Source organism: Clytia hemisphaerica, unplaced genomic scaffold (genome assembly GCF_902728285.1).
Source record: "Clytia hemisphaerica strain Z4C2 unplaced genomic scaffold, Clytia hemisphaerica genome assembly, whole genome shotgun sequence".
NCBI lineage: Eukaryota > Metazoa > Cnidaria > Hydrozoa > Leptothecata > Clytiidae > Clytia > Clytia hemisphaerica.
The window spans coordinates 3,046,206-3,063,518 of NW_027103917.1; the positions used below are offsets into that span (position 1 = coordinate 3,046,206).

The 17,313-nt window shown below is 37.7% G+C and overlaps 2 protein-coding genes across 2 annotated transcripts in view; one reads left to right on the plus strand and one right to left on the minus strand.

Moving 5' to 3' along the window:
• LOC136809494 (prolyl 3-hydroxylase OGFOD1-like) overlaps positions 1 to 17,313 on the minus strand; it is a 629,446-nt gene that overhangs the window by 77,071 nt on the left and 535,062 nt on the right. The gene's annotated exons all lie outside the window — the stretch shown is intronic.
• On the plus strand, positions 15,470 to 16,771 carry LOC136809478 (reticulon-4-interacting protein 1 homolog, mitochondrial-like). Its single transcript, XM_067066016.1, has one exon. It carries the CDS (start codon positions 15,502 to 15,504, stop codon positions 16,633 to 16,635), a length of 1,134 nt encoding a protein of 377 aa, XP_066922117.1. The 5' UTR covers positions 15,470 to 15,501; the 3' UTR covers positions 16,636 to 16,771.

Consider the following 17,313-nt stretch of genomic DNA (forward strand, 5'->3'; position numbering starts at 1 on the left):
TACTGCTCATTCCGACATTTTAAATTTTCTGGGGGTTTTGCTGTTTGGGATTGTTTAGGTCAGGGTTGCTAGTAACGGCTTGTCACTGTGCCGGGTGCATACTCGGCGCCTTGGGCCCCGCAGGGTTGCTAGTAACGGCTCGAATTTCAGTCAGGTTTAAAAAAGGGGTACTTTTACCCATATTATAATAACATTACCCCCGTCTTTTGCCAGTTTGGTATAAAATGTTATGAAATGCGTGGTTTTGCTGTGCGGCAATGGCTCAAGGGATAGAGCGCTGGCTTCTGAATCTGAAGGTCTTTCTTTGGTGGTGGTTCGAATCCCACTCGGTGCGAAAATTAGACTGGTCGAAATTGATGGACAAATGATTGACAGGTATGAAAACTCAGTCTGAAATGAGAAACTAAGTCTCAGAAACCAGCAGAAACTCAGAAACTCAGACAGTCAGAAAAGAGAAAGACAGGATCAGAGATAAGGATCACATTTCGGAGGTTTGTATCTTACGTTTTCCTTGAAAAGGTGGTTTTTTTGTGGTTTGAAAATGGAATAACTTTGGAACTACTTAACCAATTTTAACAAATGACCCCTCATTTTTCTCACAAAGGTAAGGACTTTCAAATAAAATTAGTTTGGTTTTCAAAATTTGAGGGGAAAATTTTGGCCTGACCACCATAGCACGGGCCACACTCGGGCCAATTTTTTAAAACATGATTTAAACAGGCGTGTAATTTCAGGACTAAATTTTTTTAACATTTTCTTTGAGAAAAACTTGGTTTCTCTTTATTATATTAAATATATGAATGTTGTAAATTCATATAAATATTAAATGTCTTATTTGGTATGAAAACATTTATAAATATACTTAGGGTGGAAATATTTGCTAGTAAACTGGTCCTGGTTTTAAACTGAAGCGTGTCCACGGGAAGCTCGTAAAGTTTTTTTGAGTGATATAAACATAACAGACAAATCTTATTTTGTACTATTTTGTTTGACTGGACATGCTGAATAAATTTGGAGAGAGTTATATCGGATCACCCAAAGTTACCTTCATTTTTTTATTTTTCATTTTTTTATTTTTTTATCCACGGATCGCTGATAGTCACCTTTCCGGGGGTTTTGTTGTTTGGAATTGATTAACTAACAGTTAGGTAGGGTCAGGGTTGCTAGTAACGGCTTGTCACTGTGCCGGGTGCATACTCGGCGCCTTGGGCCCCGCAGGGTTGCTAGTAACGGCTCGAATTTCAGTCAGGTTTAAAAAAGGGGTACTTTTACCCATATTATAATAACATTACCAATAATATGTTATGAATTGCGTGGATTTGCTATGCGGCGATGGCTCAGTGGATAGAGCGCTGGCTTCCGAATCTGAAGGTCTTTCTTTGGTGGTGGTTCGAATCCCACTCGGGGCGAAACTTAGGTTGGTCGAAATTGATGGACAAATGATTGACAGGTATGTAAACTCAGTCAGAAATGAGAAACTAAGTCTCAGAAACTCAGAAACTCAGACAGTCAGAAAAGAGAGAGACAGGATCAGAGATAAGAAAATAAAAAAAAAACATGAGGGTACTTTGGGTGATCCGATGTAACTCTTTCCAATAAATTTAAATATGGAATCTTCTGAACATGGCCCGAACATGGCCCAAATGACTCGGGTCATGTTCGGGCCAAAAGAATTGATAGCGTCTCTCGACCCGAACATGGCCCAAAGAGGCCCGAGAATTCTCAGGCCATGTCGAGGGTCGTGTATGAGTCGATAGGGTCGATAAGATCGAAATATGGATTTTATTTACCTTTCCTGGTTTATCGTCATCCATTATCATAGTGTCCTCCCCCCCCCTTTATAAAGGGGGGGGAAACCAATTTTCCAATTTTGAATGGGCGAGGGGGGGAAATAAAAATTTGAAAAGTAAAGGGGGGAAAAAAAAGAGGGGGGAAAACATCGAAAGTTGGCATATATATTTGGTGGGGGAAGTGTGAAATCACTTCAATTTTATCTCAGCAACCAAGGTCAGTCCACATGATATCATGTGATTAGATCATGATTGAAAGATTAACCAATTTTCGTTCTATTTTGTGTAGTATTCCTTTTGCAGCAAAATTTTACGTTTGTGTCAGGTTGAAATTTGAAAAATTTATATGGGTATATGGGGGGAACTGATATTTTCAGAATTTTCTGGGGGGAAAGCAAAAAAGAGGGGGGAAACTAAAAAACTGAAAAGTCATAGGGGGAAAAAAAAGAGGGGGGAGATTTAAAAAAATCAAGAATTTGGTAGGGGGAACAAACCCTGGAGGACACTATGCGATTGTTAAATATTTTCATTAGACAAATTCAAAGTTCCAAATACCAGTTTGATTCACAAAGTTGTATAACAGTACAAAAAACGATCCAGAAAATTTCTGCTTCGAATAGGAGGAGACCACAAGAAAAGGGAACGGGATAAAGAATAAAAAGAAGACCGTATTATGTAAGATTCAAATCATTCTTTTTAATAATTTTCCTAACTTAATTGGAAAATAGATGATTAAGTTTTATATTTGAACAATATATATTTGAATAAAGATGAAGATTTTTAAATTTGTTTGCTAAAATAAGGAATTTAAAATATAAATATTGGGTCGTGAAATTACATGTGCGATCGTAGCAAGTTTTCGAAAATCTGGCCCGAACATGGTCCGAAACTGCGCGGGCCATTTTTACAAAGTATTAATCAAGAGGCCCGAACATGTTCGGGGCCATGCCGTGGGTCGTCCCGCGCAACTTATGTAGAAAACAATTTGCTTCAAATTCTACACAGGCAGCCCTCGAATTTCAGGTCGGCATTCGGCAGTGCCGACCTAAAAGCCGACCAAAGAGTGCGTATGGTCGACAGTTCATTGCCGACCATATTCATTGATTCTCTCGGCAGCCGACCATAAGTTATCTTTTAGGTCAGCAAAGCTGACCTGTAACTGTAAAATGAAAGTCTCTAATAAGAACCATATCGCACTCAAATAAAAAAACAAACATTGCCGTAGCCTTTAAACAACTTTGCCGACCTAAAATATAGCTCAGATCGGCATTGCCGACCTAAAAACAAGCTTAGGTCGGCAAAATTTTGCCGGCCTTCGGCCGAATTTGGACGGCACTTACGTGCCGACTTACTTTTACTTGAATTTCGAGGGCTGCACAGGAGATTCACTTCTATTATTCGACTTTACTTCATTTTTCCCTTCTCACTCTAAATGCGGTCCGTTTTGTTTCTGGGAAATCTAATAAAGGTTATCATGTCATGGCCTGGCTACCGTGAGTGGTCCTAAATCCGACAGCACTGTCTAAATCCGATGGGGTCTTTCATAGATACAAACTAAAATAAAAACAAATCTTTCGCTGTGACGCAATGAAGATACCAAAGTGTCAACTAAACTGAGAGATTTGATACTCTATACCTAAAATGGAGCCTAATAACAATAATTGCTTCTTATACAAAACATATTTTTCATATTTTTAATTACAAAATTGTTAACATTCTAAACACCAGCAACAGATTCAGAATAATAGAGGCAATTATTTTTACAACTCACACTTTTTTGATCACATTAATTGACATCTTGACATTATACTCATCTTGTTAGATGTTTTGTTTTGAGAGTTCTTGCAATAGTTTATTGTTCAACTTGGAGAGGGGATGTTTGTACTGTAAACATAGTATTTTTTTTTATAGCAGTTATTTGGGGCTGTCGGTTTTAGGACCACTCACAGTATTAGCTAGTACTGTACGTATTCAACACAAATGATTGTCCACACACGTGTGCATTCCCTCAGAATTCCCATTTCCACCTTAAATAAGAGAATACCCGAGTTAGAGGATTACCTTATTTAGGAGATTTCTAGTCTCTTGTTTAAGAGAACGTTACCTAAACTAGGAGAATTCTGTACGTTTCACAAATTTACTTCAGAGCAGACTATTTGCGCAATATGAAAATAAGATCACGTGAAAGATCACGTTGTCCATTGGCCATTACCACTATACCAGTATACTTTGACAACTATATATATTTTGAGAATCTCGTTTCTTAAATATGGCCCAATCTATATTATTACTTTTCACTAAATTCTTATGATGTAGATCAGCCATTAGATTGATAGACCCTAACCATCCTAGGTCCACGAAACAAAAGCAGAACTCAACCAAATTCACCTTTTGTGTTAAAAGGAGAATAAAATTCACCTTTTGTGTTAAAAGGAGAAAAAAGTTCACCTTTTATATTTCACTTCTCCTTTTCATTAAAAGGAACGGAGAAATTTTGAAAAAGAGAATAAAACTGCTTTCAGAGCCATCATACTTATCATCATGTATATACTTTCATTTTCACTGCTGAACCTCTTTGCAAATAGTTGTTCTGTTTGGCAACTGCGACGGTCTGTTATCAGTACCTTTAGCCAAATTAGGAACATTTTTCTTACTTTTACTAGTATTCCTAATTAGGAATCTTATTCCTAATTAGGAAGAAAAAAAATTCTGATTAGGAATATGAAGCAAATACCTAGATTTTCTCCAAAAATAGAAAAAATTGCACGTTAAAAAGTACTCTTACCATTCAATTTAGGTGGGAAAGAAAGATTGCTCTTGACTTGCTTGGCAGTTACATCAATATGTGTAGAAAGGTGATTGAAGGAAACGAATTAGTTTCAATGATGGCTAAGGCCACATCTAAATATATTGTTTGTAATACATTAGATCTAAATGAAAAGAAAGAAGAATATAAACTAATCTGAACATCTCCCCTTCCCGGAGAGGTCATGGTCACTGTAGATAGTGTTCGGTTTCTTTTTATATATACAGTTCAACGTTTCTTTATATACAGTTCAATGGCTCCTTCCCCTATCGGCGGGGAGCAAGTGGTTGTTGTTCCAAGAGGCCAGGCGCGTTATGAGTTGCTAATCGTCGTAGGATATTTGATGACGATCTGGTAACTATTGCTTGTGTTGGTTGTGCTGGCTGAGGCTGAGCGGGCATAGGAACTGTTGGATGAGGAATAGTTGGAGGAGTGGTCTCTAATGGTGAGGCTGGAAGCAGATTGGTGGGTGTGGGTAGTGCTGTTGGTGATACAAATGTTGCTGGTCGAAGGAAGCGATGATTTTGCAGTGTCACCCTCCCTGAGCCATTGGTTCTGACTCTGTATTGTCTGTTAGAGAGTGTTTCTACAATCATCCCAGAGCGGATCCATCGGCGTTGATGCTTCTTACTACGGTTTTGGATGACGACAGCGGTTCCAACTGATAGGGACGGTAATGTTTTGGCGTGTCTGTTGTACTTCTCACTGATGACATGGTTTCGTTTGGAGAATGCTTCTTCCCGTTGTCTTGCGTCTATCACCCACGATGAGTGAAGCTGATAGTGGGATGGGTGTGTGGGTATGTGGTCACGCAGCTGGCGGTGAAATAGGATTTGGGCAGGACTGAGTTTGAGATCTGGTAGAGGAGTATTTCTGTATTGTAAAATTGCTCGAGAAACCTTGTTGTTGTCGATTGTGCCATTTGGTGATAAGTTATCGAGTAGAATTCTTTTTGCAGCTTTCACCCCTAGCTCTGCTCTGCCATTAGACTGGGGGTACTCTGCTGATGATAGACGGTGTTTGACTCCCCAATCTGATAAGAATTGTTGGAACTTGTTTGCGGTTAACTGAGGTCCTCCATCTGAACTGAATTCTTCTGGAACGCCGTAGTTAGTGAAGAGGGTGCGACAAGTGGATATCAGGGTGGCACTGGTGGCTTCATTGGGTCCGAAATGATACAGGCAGTTCCAGCCGCTATATTTATCAATGATCGTCAGATCAGGGGGGGGTACCAAGTTGTGGTACTGGACCAGTGCCGTAAAGTTGTACTTTCTTGTTTTTTGAAATTTATCTGAGACCACCACCACTTAGTACCCTGGTACTAAGTTGAATTTACCCCTTAAAATAGGTATACCACCTCTTAGTACCCGGTACAATCTTGATATCACCATTGAGAAATGACACACCACCGTTAAGTACCCTGTACTAAGTTGATTTCCCCCTCAAAATAGGTATAAACCACCCTTTAATTCTTAGTAATAGTACTTTCTGGTACACCTCCTTTAAATTTTCTAAAAAACTTCCTTTTTTTTAACTGTATATTTTATGGAAATTTCAAACTCATTTTAGGCCAAAACCAATTATAGAATCTGAAAGCTCTTGAAAAACTATATAGAAGACTTTCAAGCTAGCTTTAAGCTTTATCTGATCTAGAAGTGTCATTTTATAAGCAATTTATGACCAAAATGAGGGGGAAACCACCACTTCTTCATCAAATAACTCCCGTTCAGTACAGAAATCGGCCATACTTGTTTTTAAAAGTCTTCTACATAGTTTTTCAAGAGCCTTCAGATTCTATAATTGGTTTTGGCCTAAAATGAGTTCGAAATTTCCCTAAAAAATTAGCTCTTGGGCTTTACCTTAGATTTTCAATAAATGGGTCCAGAAATAAGGGCTACCCTTAAAATTTTTCTGGGCCGCCCTTCTAATATCAATCCACAGGGTATTAGAGGCATGTCTGGTCCAAATTTGGTGCTTTGTTCCAAATTTGCATGATAATTACACCAATCAGGCCTACTATGATAATACCCAGGGGAAAACAAAAAAACAAAAATTTAATAAACAATAAACGTAATAAACATCCTAATAAAATGGTAAGAAATAAATATAGACTGCCTATAATAAGAAATTTTTCAGGATTTTGAGTACCAGATACTAACTTGATGCCTCATATTTGGTATTGAGACCACCTTTTAGTCCCTTGATACAAAGTTGCAAAAATGTTTTTTTCAATTAGGACCACCACTTAGTACCATGTACTAAGTTGTTTTTTACTTGCCTTATCAGACCACCACCCGGCACTGGCCCCCACAACTTAGTACCGACCCCCCCCCTGGTCAGATAGTGGTGACTTGCAATACTGAAATAATCACCGGTGATCATTTGGAATGGATATTACGGTGGAGGGCTTTGGATGATCGGTTCCTTGGGCTGACTGGGTGAGTGACTGATACAAGTTTTACAGCAATCACGGATTCGGTGGATATCTTTGTTGATTCCCGGCCAATAGATACAATTGTTGACTCGAGCCTGCATACCTGTGCATCCTTGATGGGCGGAATGAAGCGCTTGAAGGATCTGATGACGGAGGTTCTTGGGTATCACGAGGCGTTTGTCTAACATTATGAGACCATTCCAATGCGATAGACGATTTCTAACTTCCCAGAATGGTCGTAGATTGGCAGGTAGGCTTTCACGGGCTGTTGGGAAGCCGTCCTGGATGGTTTGTAGCAGTGATGAGTAGTCAGTATCAGTTGATCCATGTTGACGTATTTGATCGAGAGTAAGGAGTTGAACATGGTCAGTTGTTTGGCACATATTGATGGCGGAAATGGCATTGACTTCTGAATCGATGTCTGGATTTCGATCATCTTCTGTCATGGTAGCAGTAGTTGTCGTTTGACGCAATACTCTCATGGTCTCCTTGTATGAGTCGATGGAAGCTACGCTGACAGGGTTCCTGGACATGGCATCGGGTCCACGCATCCATTTTCCAGGGCAATACTGGATGGTGAATCTGAATCTGAGGGAATGGCTCTTTAGCTTTTGAATGCGAGGATTCTTTACTGAGCTGAGGTCCCGATCGTTGAAAATACCCAGCAATGGTTTATGGTCTGTTGTGATGATCAGGTTGTTGCAGCCGAGGACGAACATCTTGGTGTGATCGAGTGACCAGGCAACGGCGAGTGCTTCTCCTTCTGTTGGGCTGTATCGGCTCTCGGAGTCAGATGTGAATGTTGAGCCTGCATAGACGAGCTTCCATCCGTCTGGACAGCATACAGGTGCATTCTTTGTATCACATTTACAATGCTGTTGTAGTAGTAAATACCCATACCCGTCCTTGCTCCAATCAGTTTGTAAGCAAGTTGTGCGCTTATAGTCGAACGAACGAATACCTTCACTAACACTTGCGATGTAACAATTGCTTTGATTCAATAAAAAGTTTGTTCAAAGTCTCATCCCAATAAAATTTCGATTTGTGTTTCACAAGTTCCCTGAATGGAAGCATTGCTGGACCAATAGAGTAGGCCCAAGCGACTTGGTTGACTAACCCAAACCATGAGCGAGCGTCAGTAATGTTTTTAGGTGTGGGAAAGTTTTTTATAGCGTTCAGTATTGACTCAGAGGGTGCAATTCCATTTGGTGTGATTTTAAGTCCGGCAAAATCAACTGTGTCTTGACAAAATTGAAACTTTTCAGCATTGAGGACGATTCCTTTCTCCCCACAAAGTTGAAGGTAATCCCATGCATGGTAGAAGGATTCCGTGATTGACGAGTCGTATAACAGAGTATCATCCACACATTTCACCTTTTGTTGTACATCTTTAATAATGTCATCATAACGACTGGTGTAGGCATCACCAGATGCTATAAAACCTTGGGGCATACGAAGATATCTGTATCGTCCCCATTCAGTTATAAAAAAAGTCGTGAGATGTTGGCTCTCTTCATCAATTGGTACAGAATGATATCCGTCAACTGCATCCAAGACAGTCTTCTTGGTATTGGGAGGTACTTGACATGCGAGTTGGAACGGGGAGGGACAATGGTGAGTTTCGCGTTTACACTGTATGTTGAGTTGTTGGAGGTCAACTGTCCGTCTAATATTGCCGTTTTTCTTTCTGGCTGTGACCATGGTGGTGCACCACTCGACTGGTGTTCCGATCGGTACAGGTGCTATAATGCCTCTCTTGACGTCGTCGTCCAGACTCTTCTTGACTGCTTCCTTAAGGTGGAAAGGCACTGGGATGGGGTTATGACGAACATGCGGCTTCGCATTAGGTTGAATATGGATGTGGGCAGGTTTTGTATCCATGGATGGAAATGGTCCGTCTCTGTTGAACGTAGTTTTGGAAAATTGTTCTAATAGGTAATGTTTGAGTTTTGGAACATTTTCCTCTGTGGGTTTAAAAGGTAATTTTTCTGGACGTTTAGGTAGATTATTTGGCAGGGTGTCAACGGAGGAAACGATTGCTGACATGGGATATGGAAATGTCTCTGGTAGAATGTTCAATTCTGTACACCCTTTACGGCTGACGTAAATTCTGTCAACTTTTTCACAAATGTATAATTTGGAATTGTGGCATGTCTTCCCCCATGCTGGACACTTGGATGACCGATCTTTTGATCCGTGGGTAAGGCTGCCACAACCGGAACACGGAGCTTGTCTGGTTGGAAGCTTTTGGCGTTGATATTGCGATGTTCGGACCGCCATTGCATCGGATGCATCTTGTAAGCTGGCATGATCTTGGAGGGCCGTTTCGAAGGCTTCTGCATGCTTGACGACATCTTCCATACTGTTGAGGGTGGTGGCCTTAGCAAGGATGTCGACCTGTAGAACCTTGTTATGTAAGCCCCGGATCAATTGGTCTCTGATGTACGAAGGTGACAGATCATGATGATATTGCGGACATGAAAATTCGCAGTCTTGTGCTGACGACTTTAAACGAACTAAATAGTCCCTTAGTTGTTCATTTTCGTGCTGCAATAGTGATGAAAATTGCATTCTGTGGACGGTTGGATTCGACTTTTTCGTAACAATGGTTTCAATGGCATTCAGGAAATTGTTCTCATTGAATGTTAGAAAGTTTGGATGGTTGTTGATGATACTTGTTTGGGTAGCATCGTCACATGCGTTGTAAATCATTGATGCAATCTGGTTTGTTGGGATCCCTACGATTTGTTTGTAAACAGCCCAATCGATTTTGAATTTGCGAAACTGCGGATGGGTCATGTCAGACGTAATGGAAGGTAGTTTTGCGGATTTATGTGAGGTGGTTGGTTTGACCGAAGGAGTCGGATTAGTTGTAGCATACGTAGTCGAGTCTGGGGTACTGCTACTACTGACGTGTTGGAGAATCTTCATTATATCCCCAATAACTGTAATGCCCAGGTCTCTAAGAAATGACCTGTCCATGGAGGGCAATATCTCGAATGTCATTCGATTCTCTGTGAAGCTCTTTGCATACTGGTGTGCAGCTCCTTCTGGGATTCCAGCATCCCGCAGGTATTTTTCCCAGTCTTGATCTGACTGTGACAGCGCCATGTAGAAAGGTGATTGAAGGAAACGAATTAGTTTCAATGATGGCTAAGGCCACATCTAAATATATTGTTTGTAATACATTAGATCTAAATGAAAAGAAAGAAGAATATAAACTAATCTGAACAATATGCCAAAAACATTTTGTTCAACCACCTTCACTTCAAGATAGGCCACCATAGAATGAACTTCCTTTTATAGGATGAACCATATTCATGTGGCTTTCAGCCTTGCACTCCATCACAGAGCCTATTTGAGATATTTTACTAACTAGCGCAGGGAATCATGAATATGGTGAATATCTAAAAAATTCGGACCCCCATCTAAAAAAGTCGGACCCCTATCTTAAAATGTCGGACCTTGGTGGTATCACTTTGCTTGCTGCTTTTTGTTTGGAAAAACAAAAACAGGCACAACACCAGTCAAAAGTTCCTTGGTTTTTTACCCTTTTCTTTACACAATGAATAACACAATCATACATCCTACTGTGCAGGGAACATTTTTAAAATCTTTCCCAACCTTGTTCCCTGCGTATTATCAGCTTTTTTATGCTTACTGATAGCGCTAGATAATACCCTGCCTGGGTGGCATTGGCTGGTTTTCGAACGCGTAAAATTACGTAATTCAAAAACAAAATGTCAGATTTCATTCGCTCCTGGGTTTGAAACCATTGCATTGCAGTGTAACTTTGTAACGTTAGATTTTTTTATGACGTATTGTTTTGAGAAGTTCCCCCTCTGAGAGGAGGAACTCGCCAGCCAACACCAGGGCATTCTCTGGCGTCAATCAGTAACGTAAATAAAGCCTGGGATACAACACGGGGGCGAGGTTGAGTCTTTCCCCGGTTGGTTCGAAACGCAGGAGACAGGACGCAGGAGACAGGACACAGGACGCAGGTCATACAAACTACAGACCGGAAAATTGTAACACATTCGTAACATATAATTCATAAAATGTTTCTAAAAACATTATACGCAATGGAAAATTATACCATATAATTATACAAAATACGCTATTTAGAAGATTTTTAAATGACAAGCCATCAATCCCAAATATTGACAAAATGACATTTTAATTATGTAAATGATGACGCTATCACAAAATACAAGGTGTGTACATCAGTTTACAACAAAATGTTTTTTCATGCTCAATAGGATGCTGACGGTGCAAGTAGATATAGATTTAAATATTTTGAAAGCATTAAATGCTCCAAGAGAGCATTTTTAGAGAAATGAAAATAGTGATGTCATTTTCATCAAAAATACGAGATAGGGAATAAAAATATTGATATATTAATAAAATACAAACCTTTGACGCTATTTTAGTCAACTTTTGTTATCATACCAAAGGTGATGCAGGAGATATAATGAGATATGATAAAGTGATTGTGAAATAGCTATTTTCCTGTCAGGGGCTGTTTAAAGACGAGATAAATATTTTTAACACATATGTATTTTGTATATAACATATTATGTAACATGCCAATGACATTGTGAAAAGATAACTGCTATTATACATGCGTGATTTATGTGTAATATATAATACAAGTATATTACAGGTCCGTGTTATACACGGCACAAAATGCAAAAGCACGTGGCAAGCATGTGGATAGATTTTGACATTTAAAAAGGTTCTAGACCAATAAAATACCTTCAGAATGATATTTCTAACGATTACAATTGTTTTTCAAACATTTTCTTTGTCTTTTACATCAATTAAAGCTGACCTGTCAGCACTGACCTGCGTCCTGTGTCCTGCCTCCTGGGTCCTGTGTCCTGCGTTTCGAACCAACCGGTCTTTCCCTCTTGATTAGTTTGATAGTTGGATTTCTGATGACATTATTTTGTTTACATTTTGATTTGTTTAAACCCAAATGAGCAAATGGGCTATATTCCATTTTTAAACCATACACAGGGTACATACATCAATAGTTATTTTCCAGCCCCCTTTTCAAAAATTTTCACTTTCCAGAAGAGGGGTCTACCGCATTTAGCAGGGGAAAATTTGTTATTCAAAATTTCCAGGGAGTTAGTGAAAAAAGTTTGTCAATACCCCTGTATAAATTTTAGCCCAATTTGCTAGGAAGTATAGATGAGACGTGTGTTATAATCAATAATGACCTATAATGGTTTGTGCTTTGTGGTAAATCTCTTTTTTTCAAAATAGCTAGCAAATGTTAAGCATTTCGACTCTGAATATTTGAACATGATATTAATGATAATTTTATGGATCTCTCCTGAAAATTTCACAAAAATTCATCACGACAAAAAGGAGTTATGATTAAAATCTTTACCTACCATTTCTTACGAAAACCGGAATTTTTCCTGCCGTTTTTTTGTGGGGAAGAGCAGTCGCTAAAATCAAAACAATGGAAAATTGTCTGGACGCATCCGCAGTCGACACTACTATAAACTTCACTTTTACATTTTCTAATATACCACAATAGACGATATCGACTTTACCGAATTCTCCCCGAATGATTACCCGTGATGCATTGCGCAAAAAAATTCACGGACGATAACCCAAACCCTAACAATGCTTCATGGGTAATCATTCGGGGAGAATTCAGAAAGCCGATATCGTCTATTGCAGTAAATATAAGATACAGAATTCAAGATTCAAGAAGAAAACAAGCAATTGTTGTACATAATCATTTCTATTTCTATCAGCTATCCATTTATTTGCATAAGCCTAAAAAAGCTAACATCTCAAATATTTAACAAAAACTTGTTTATAGAAATAAAAAGTATAAAAAAGGAAGTAGAATATTATACAATAATAAATAGTAATAAATAGTAAGACAGTAAAAAATAATAAAAAAATATTAACTATATGTTTATAAAAATGACCAGAAAACAGAAAGGGCGTCATTCCCAAATTACACCATACCGGCGACCAGGGACGTCCGAGATGGCTCTGCAATTAGATTTCTTTGATGTCAAGATAAGCGGAGTGCAATAATAGACATGACACGCGATTCGTCGAAAAAAGGCAGCCCGGGGGGTACTTAGGCAAGAGAAGGGTATGGGTATGTGCTGGCCTTACGGGTTCCTTTTTTGAAAAATGGCAGTTTGAAAATCGGAAAATCAAACCTCAGTCCCACTAAGAATTGGAAAAATAGGAAAATCTCAACTTTTTGCCCCCAGAAAGATAGAAATTTGGTCAAATTAGTTCCAAAAAGTGAATTAAAATTCACACAATTTCCCTTGTTTCTTCTCCTCTTTATTCTGCTAAGGGTCCGAGGGGCAGGGCCGAAAGTCAGCTCGCAACCATAGTCCCCCCGGAAGGCAGCTAGGACACGTAGACAAAAAAGCGTGATAGATAGCTCAATTTTATGTTGCTTTAATATAAAATAACTTTGTTTCAAATTCAACAATGACTTAGATTTACAGCAAAATAATTATCGACATACATGTTTAAAGGTCCCTTTTTACGAAGAAAGAATTCTAGTTTTTACCGCCTTTTGAATGTATTTTTAATGTTGTGCTGTTGTTCTAACAAACTTGTTATGTGACTCTCGTGTTTTATTTTATATTTGTTCTTTTCTTTAACAGATTCTGTTTAAAAGACTTCTTTTGTTTTGAAAAGAATTCGAATGTCTCAAATCAAATAAGGTTGTTAATTACATTCGAAAACATAAAACAAAAGAAAAGAAAGAAAAAAAAAGAAAAAGTCTAATCTATCAATCAAAATCAAATATCAAATAAAACGGCGCAAATCTGATTTAACACATTTGTGGAGCAAGAAGCAAAAGTCATCTTTTAAAAGAACAAAACATTGCTTGCGAAAACGAAAGTGACACACAAAAAACAAACCAACAAACAAACACACATACAGACTACGGCTATTAATATATAGATAAAAAATAGTAGGACCGTAAAAAATGATAAGAAAATATTAAATATATTGAATAGATAGTTTATTAGTTTAAAAATTCTATAAAAAAAAGAAGCGTAACTCCAAAAAGTTGGTGATCATCAAAATACCAAAAACTTAACAAAAGAAAAATATAATGGTGAAAAAGAAAATGAGGGTATTCAGGCATCAATCATATATCTTTTCGACCCACAGATGCAGACAGCTCCTATATCAAGATTACAGGATTCGGAGTGCAGCCCGATTTTACTTTCATTTTCAGTGGTTTCACTTTCGATTTCAAGCCAACATCATAGCAACAGGGTGCTTGCCCATAGTTACAGGGATTTGTGCAAAAACAAAAAACATAGAAAGTTTTCCAAATCCCCTATTTCGATTGAATAAAAAAAATGAAACTTTTCCATGTTTCACATTTTCGCACTAAATATTTTAAGTTCTTCTTTTATTCAATGATCTTTTCGAAAATTGAAGATGAGAAAAAACCTAAGCCTTAGGATCACGGATTGAAACAAATATATGAAGGGTGGGATTTTACAGCCGCCCGTTTTCTCAAACCTACCTCCAGTATAGCTCAACTTACTTACTTGGAAGTAGTTCGGCGCTCTGTGGCACCCACTCATCTCGTTAAGACCAGTGCCATGTGTGCAATACTGTTCGTCTCAGCTCTCCTCAAGTTTGTATAGCCTGAAACAAAAGGTTCATCCGTGGCAGTGCGCTGTGGGTTTTTAAATTAGTAATAAAACAAAATTCTATTATGAACTGATGTCTAAGATTTTAACACAAAAAGTAAAATACCCTAAATCTCCTTTGTGTAAAATTGTGTGTTGATTGAAAGTCAAAATGTCAGCTTATACTTGTTTGATATCATAAGTTTTATTGTGGACACCCGATATTATTTGATATTGATATTTTTAAGGTTGCACTCCAAAGCATATTTGATGTGTTAAGGTTTCATTATATTAATCATTTAGGGCATTTAGGGTTACTCAATTATTCTTTCAACGACTGACACCAAATTGACAGAAAGGGTGGAGGGTCAAATGATGTACTGCCAGGTACTGCTTAAAAGTCACCTGAATTATCAATTTATTGGGCTGTTTGGATGTTAACTTTTTCATATCCCTTGATTTCTGTAATACACTATTTTTAATAAGCTCTTTCTTTTGAATGAGATTTTTAAATATTATTGAATCCCCTGGTTTCAATCCTGTAAGCACAGCAAGAGTTCTTGCATGAATTAGGATGGGAGGACCCATTATTTTTTTAGGTTAAATTTGCTAAATGAAGGATGTAGGATAATCCTACATGATAAGATTGTTTATCAAAAACAGCCATGTCTTTAAATCCAGGAGAATTTATAATAAATATATTCATTGAAATTGAATTTTATTTTGTGTAACAAATGAAAAATATCAGCACAAGTTCAACAATCAATAATTTCTCTTCTTTTTTATTAGCTACTCATATCAAAAGATAAAAATATATTAAAAATGAATTGTACTCTGTGTAAAAATTGGAAAATATCGGCGCAAGTTTTACGTTCATACACAACTCAAATGAAATCATTGCAAATCAATAAGTATGCGCCATCAGTTGATTTACTGAATTATCAGTTAAGTTCACCTTCTATTACTAATCACTTTTTGAAACCTGATGAAGCACTTGTTAAAGTACATGCAGCATCAATCAATCCTTTTGATATTGAAATGAGTCGTGGATATGGACGTAAAGCAATCAACCTTGTCAGAAGTTATGCAAACAGTAAAGAATTCCCACTAATTCTGGGTAGAGATTTTTCAGGTGTTGTTGTTAAAAGTGGTCGACTTTTTAAAAGATTCAAGAGAGGTGACCCTGTTTATGGTGTAAGATGGGTAACAGGACAAGGTACACATGCTGAATATGTTATCGTAAACAAATCTGAGATAAGTCCTAAACCTGTAAACCTAACTCACATTGAGGCTGCTTCATTACCTTATGTGGCATGTACCACATGGAGCGCATTGATGGACTCAGGTGCTGTGTCAATAATGGGCTCACGCAAACTCAATATATTTATACCTGGCGGGACAGGTGGTATTGGATCATTTGCTGTTCAACTTTGTAAAGCATACGGACACAATGTAACAACAGCTTGTGCACCAAATGGTGTATCTATTTTAAACAATATTGACATCTATAATGTTTTAGATTATACTAGTAATACATATGAGAATGATTTGCAAAATAATGGCCCCTATGATGTTATACTTGACACACAAAATGAACGTTATGTTAATCTATACAAAAAGGTTTTAAAAGAGAGCTCAAAATCTAAATATGTGTCTTTGAGACCTACTCTTTTGCCTGATACAGATTCAAAAGGGATGACACTTGGGCTCATAGATGCTGGTGGAAAATATGCTAAAAGCAGTATTGAACAGCTCAGTAGCGGCAAAGGGCAGTACCAATGGGGATTTTTCAAGCCTAACGGTATGGTTCTTGATCACATCAAACCTCTTATTGAAAATGGTAATATTAAAACCTTAGTGGACAAGGTTTTTCCATTGGATGATATTGTTAATGCTTATAAATATGTAGAGAAAGGTCATGCTAGAGGTAAAACAGTTATCGGTATGGTATCTTGATTTGGATTTGTTATTGTTTCTTTGGATTGTTTCTATTTATAAATGATATAGATATTATGAAATGGGTGAAATAGAAGATATTATATATTATGTGATATGTATAGGATTTGTAGAATTTTAGTAATCAGATACTTAAAGCCAGGCATCAATTGGAAAAAATAAATTCAATGCAACTACTTGTTTACAAAAAAATTAATCAAGACATGTGTTAGCCCAGAAATCTGGCGACAAAAACCTTTTTTCTGAATCCCATCTTTCTAATATCTATAGTATGGCGTTGGCTTCAGTAACAGATTTGTCGCCAGGAGAGACCTAGCACAGATTCCTGTGCTTGTATTTTTATTTGTTTAGAAATCTTGAGAAAGTAATTATCTTACAGTTAATGACATTTGGGAATTCCCTATACAATGTCAAAAAACAACAATATCAAACTAATAAGTATTTGAATCAAATATTCTAATAAATTTCAACTTTAATTTCATGTTTGGAAAATGCATTTTCATTACTTTCAAATGTTGCAAGTTTTTCAGAATTAAACAGCACTTTTTGGACCTACCTGGAGGTCCTATAAATTAACCTTTGTTCGTCCGTCCGTCTGTTACCAGCTTTTCTCGAGATTTCATCATTAGTTTTTTCTGATTTTTTGCTTAAAGATGCGTATTAACAATAGCCAAAACA

Bases quoted from the DNA above. Each gene is read 5' to 3' on its own strand.
- LOC136809478 (XM_067066016.1), top strand. From the start codon at position 15,502: ATGAATTGTACTCTGTGTAAAAATTGGAAAATATCGGCGCAAGTTTTA.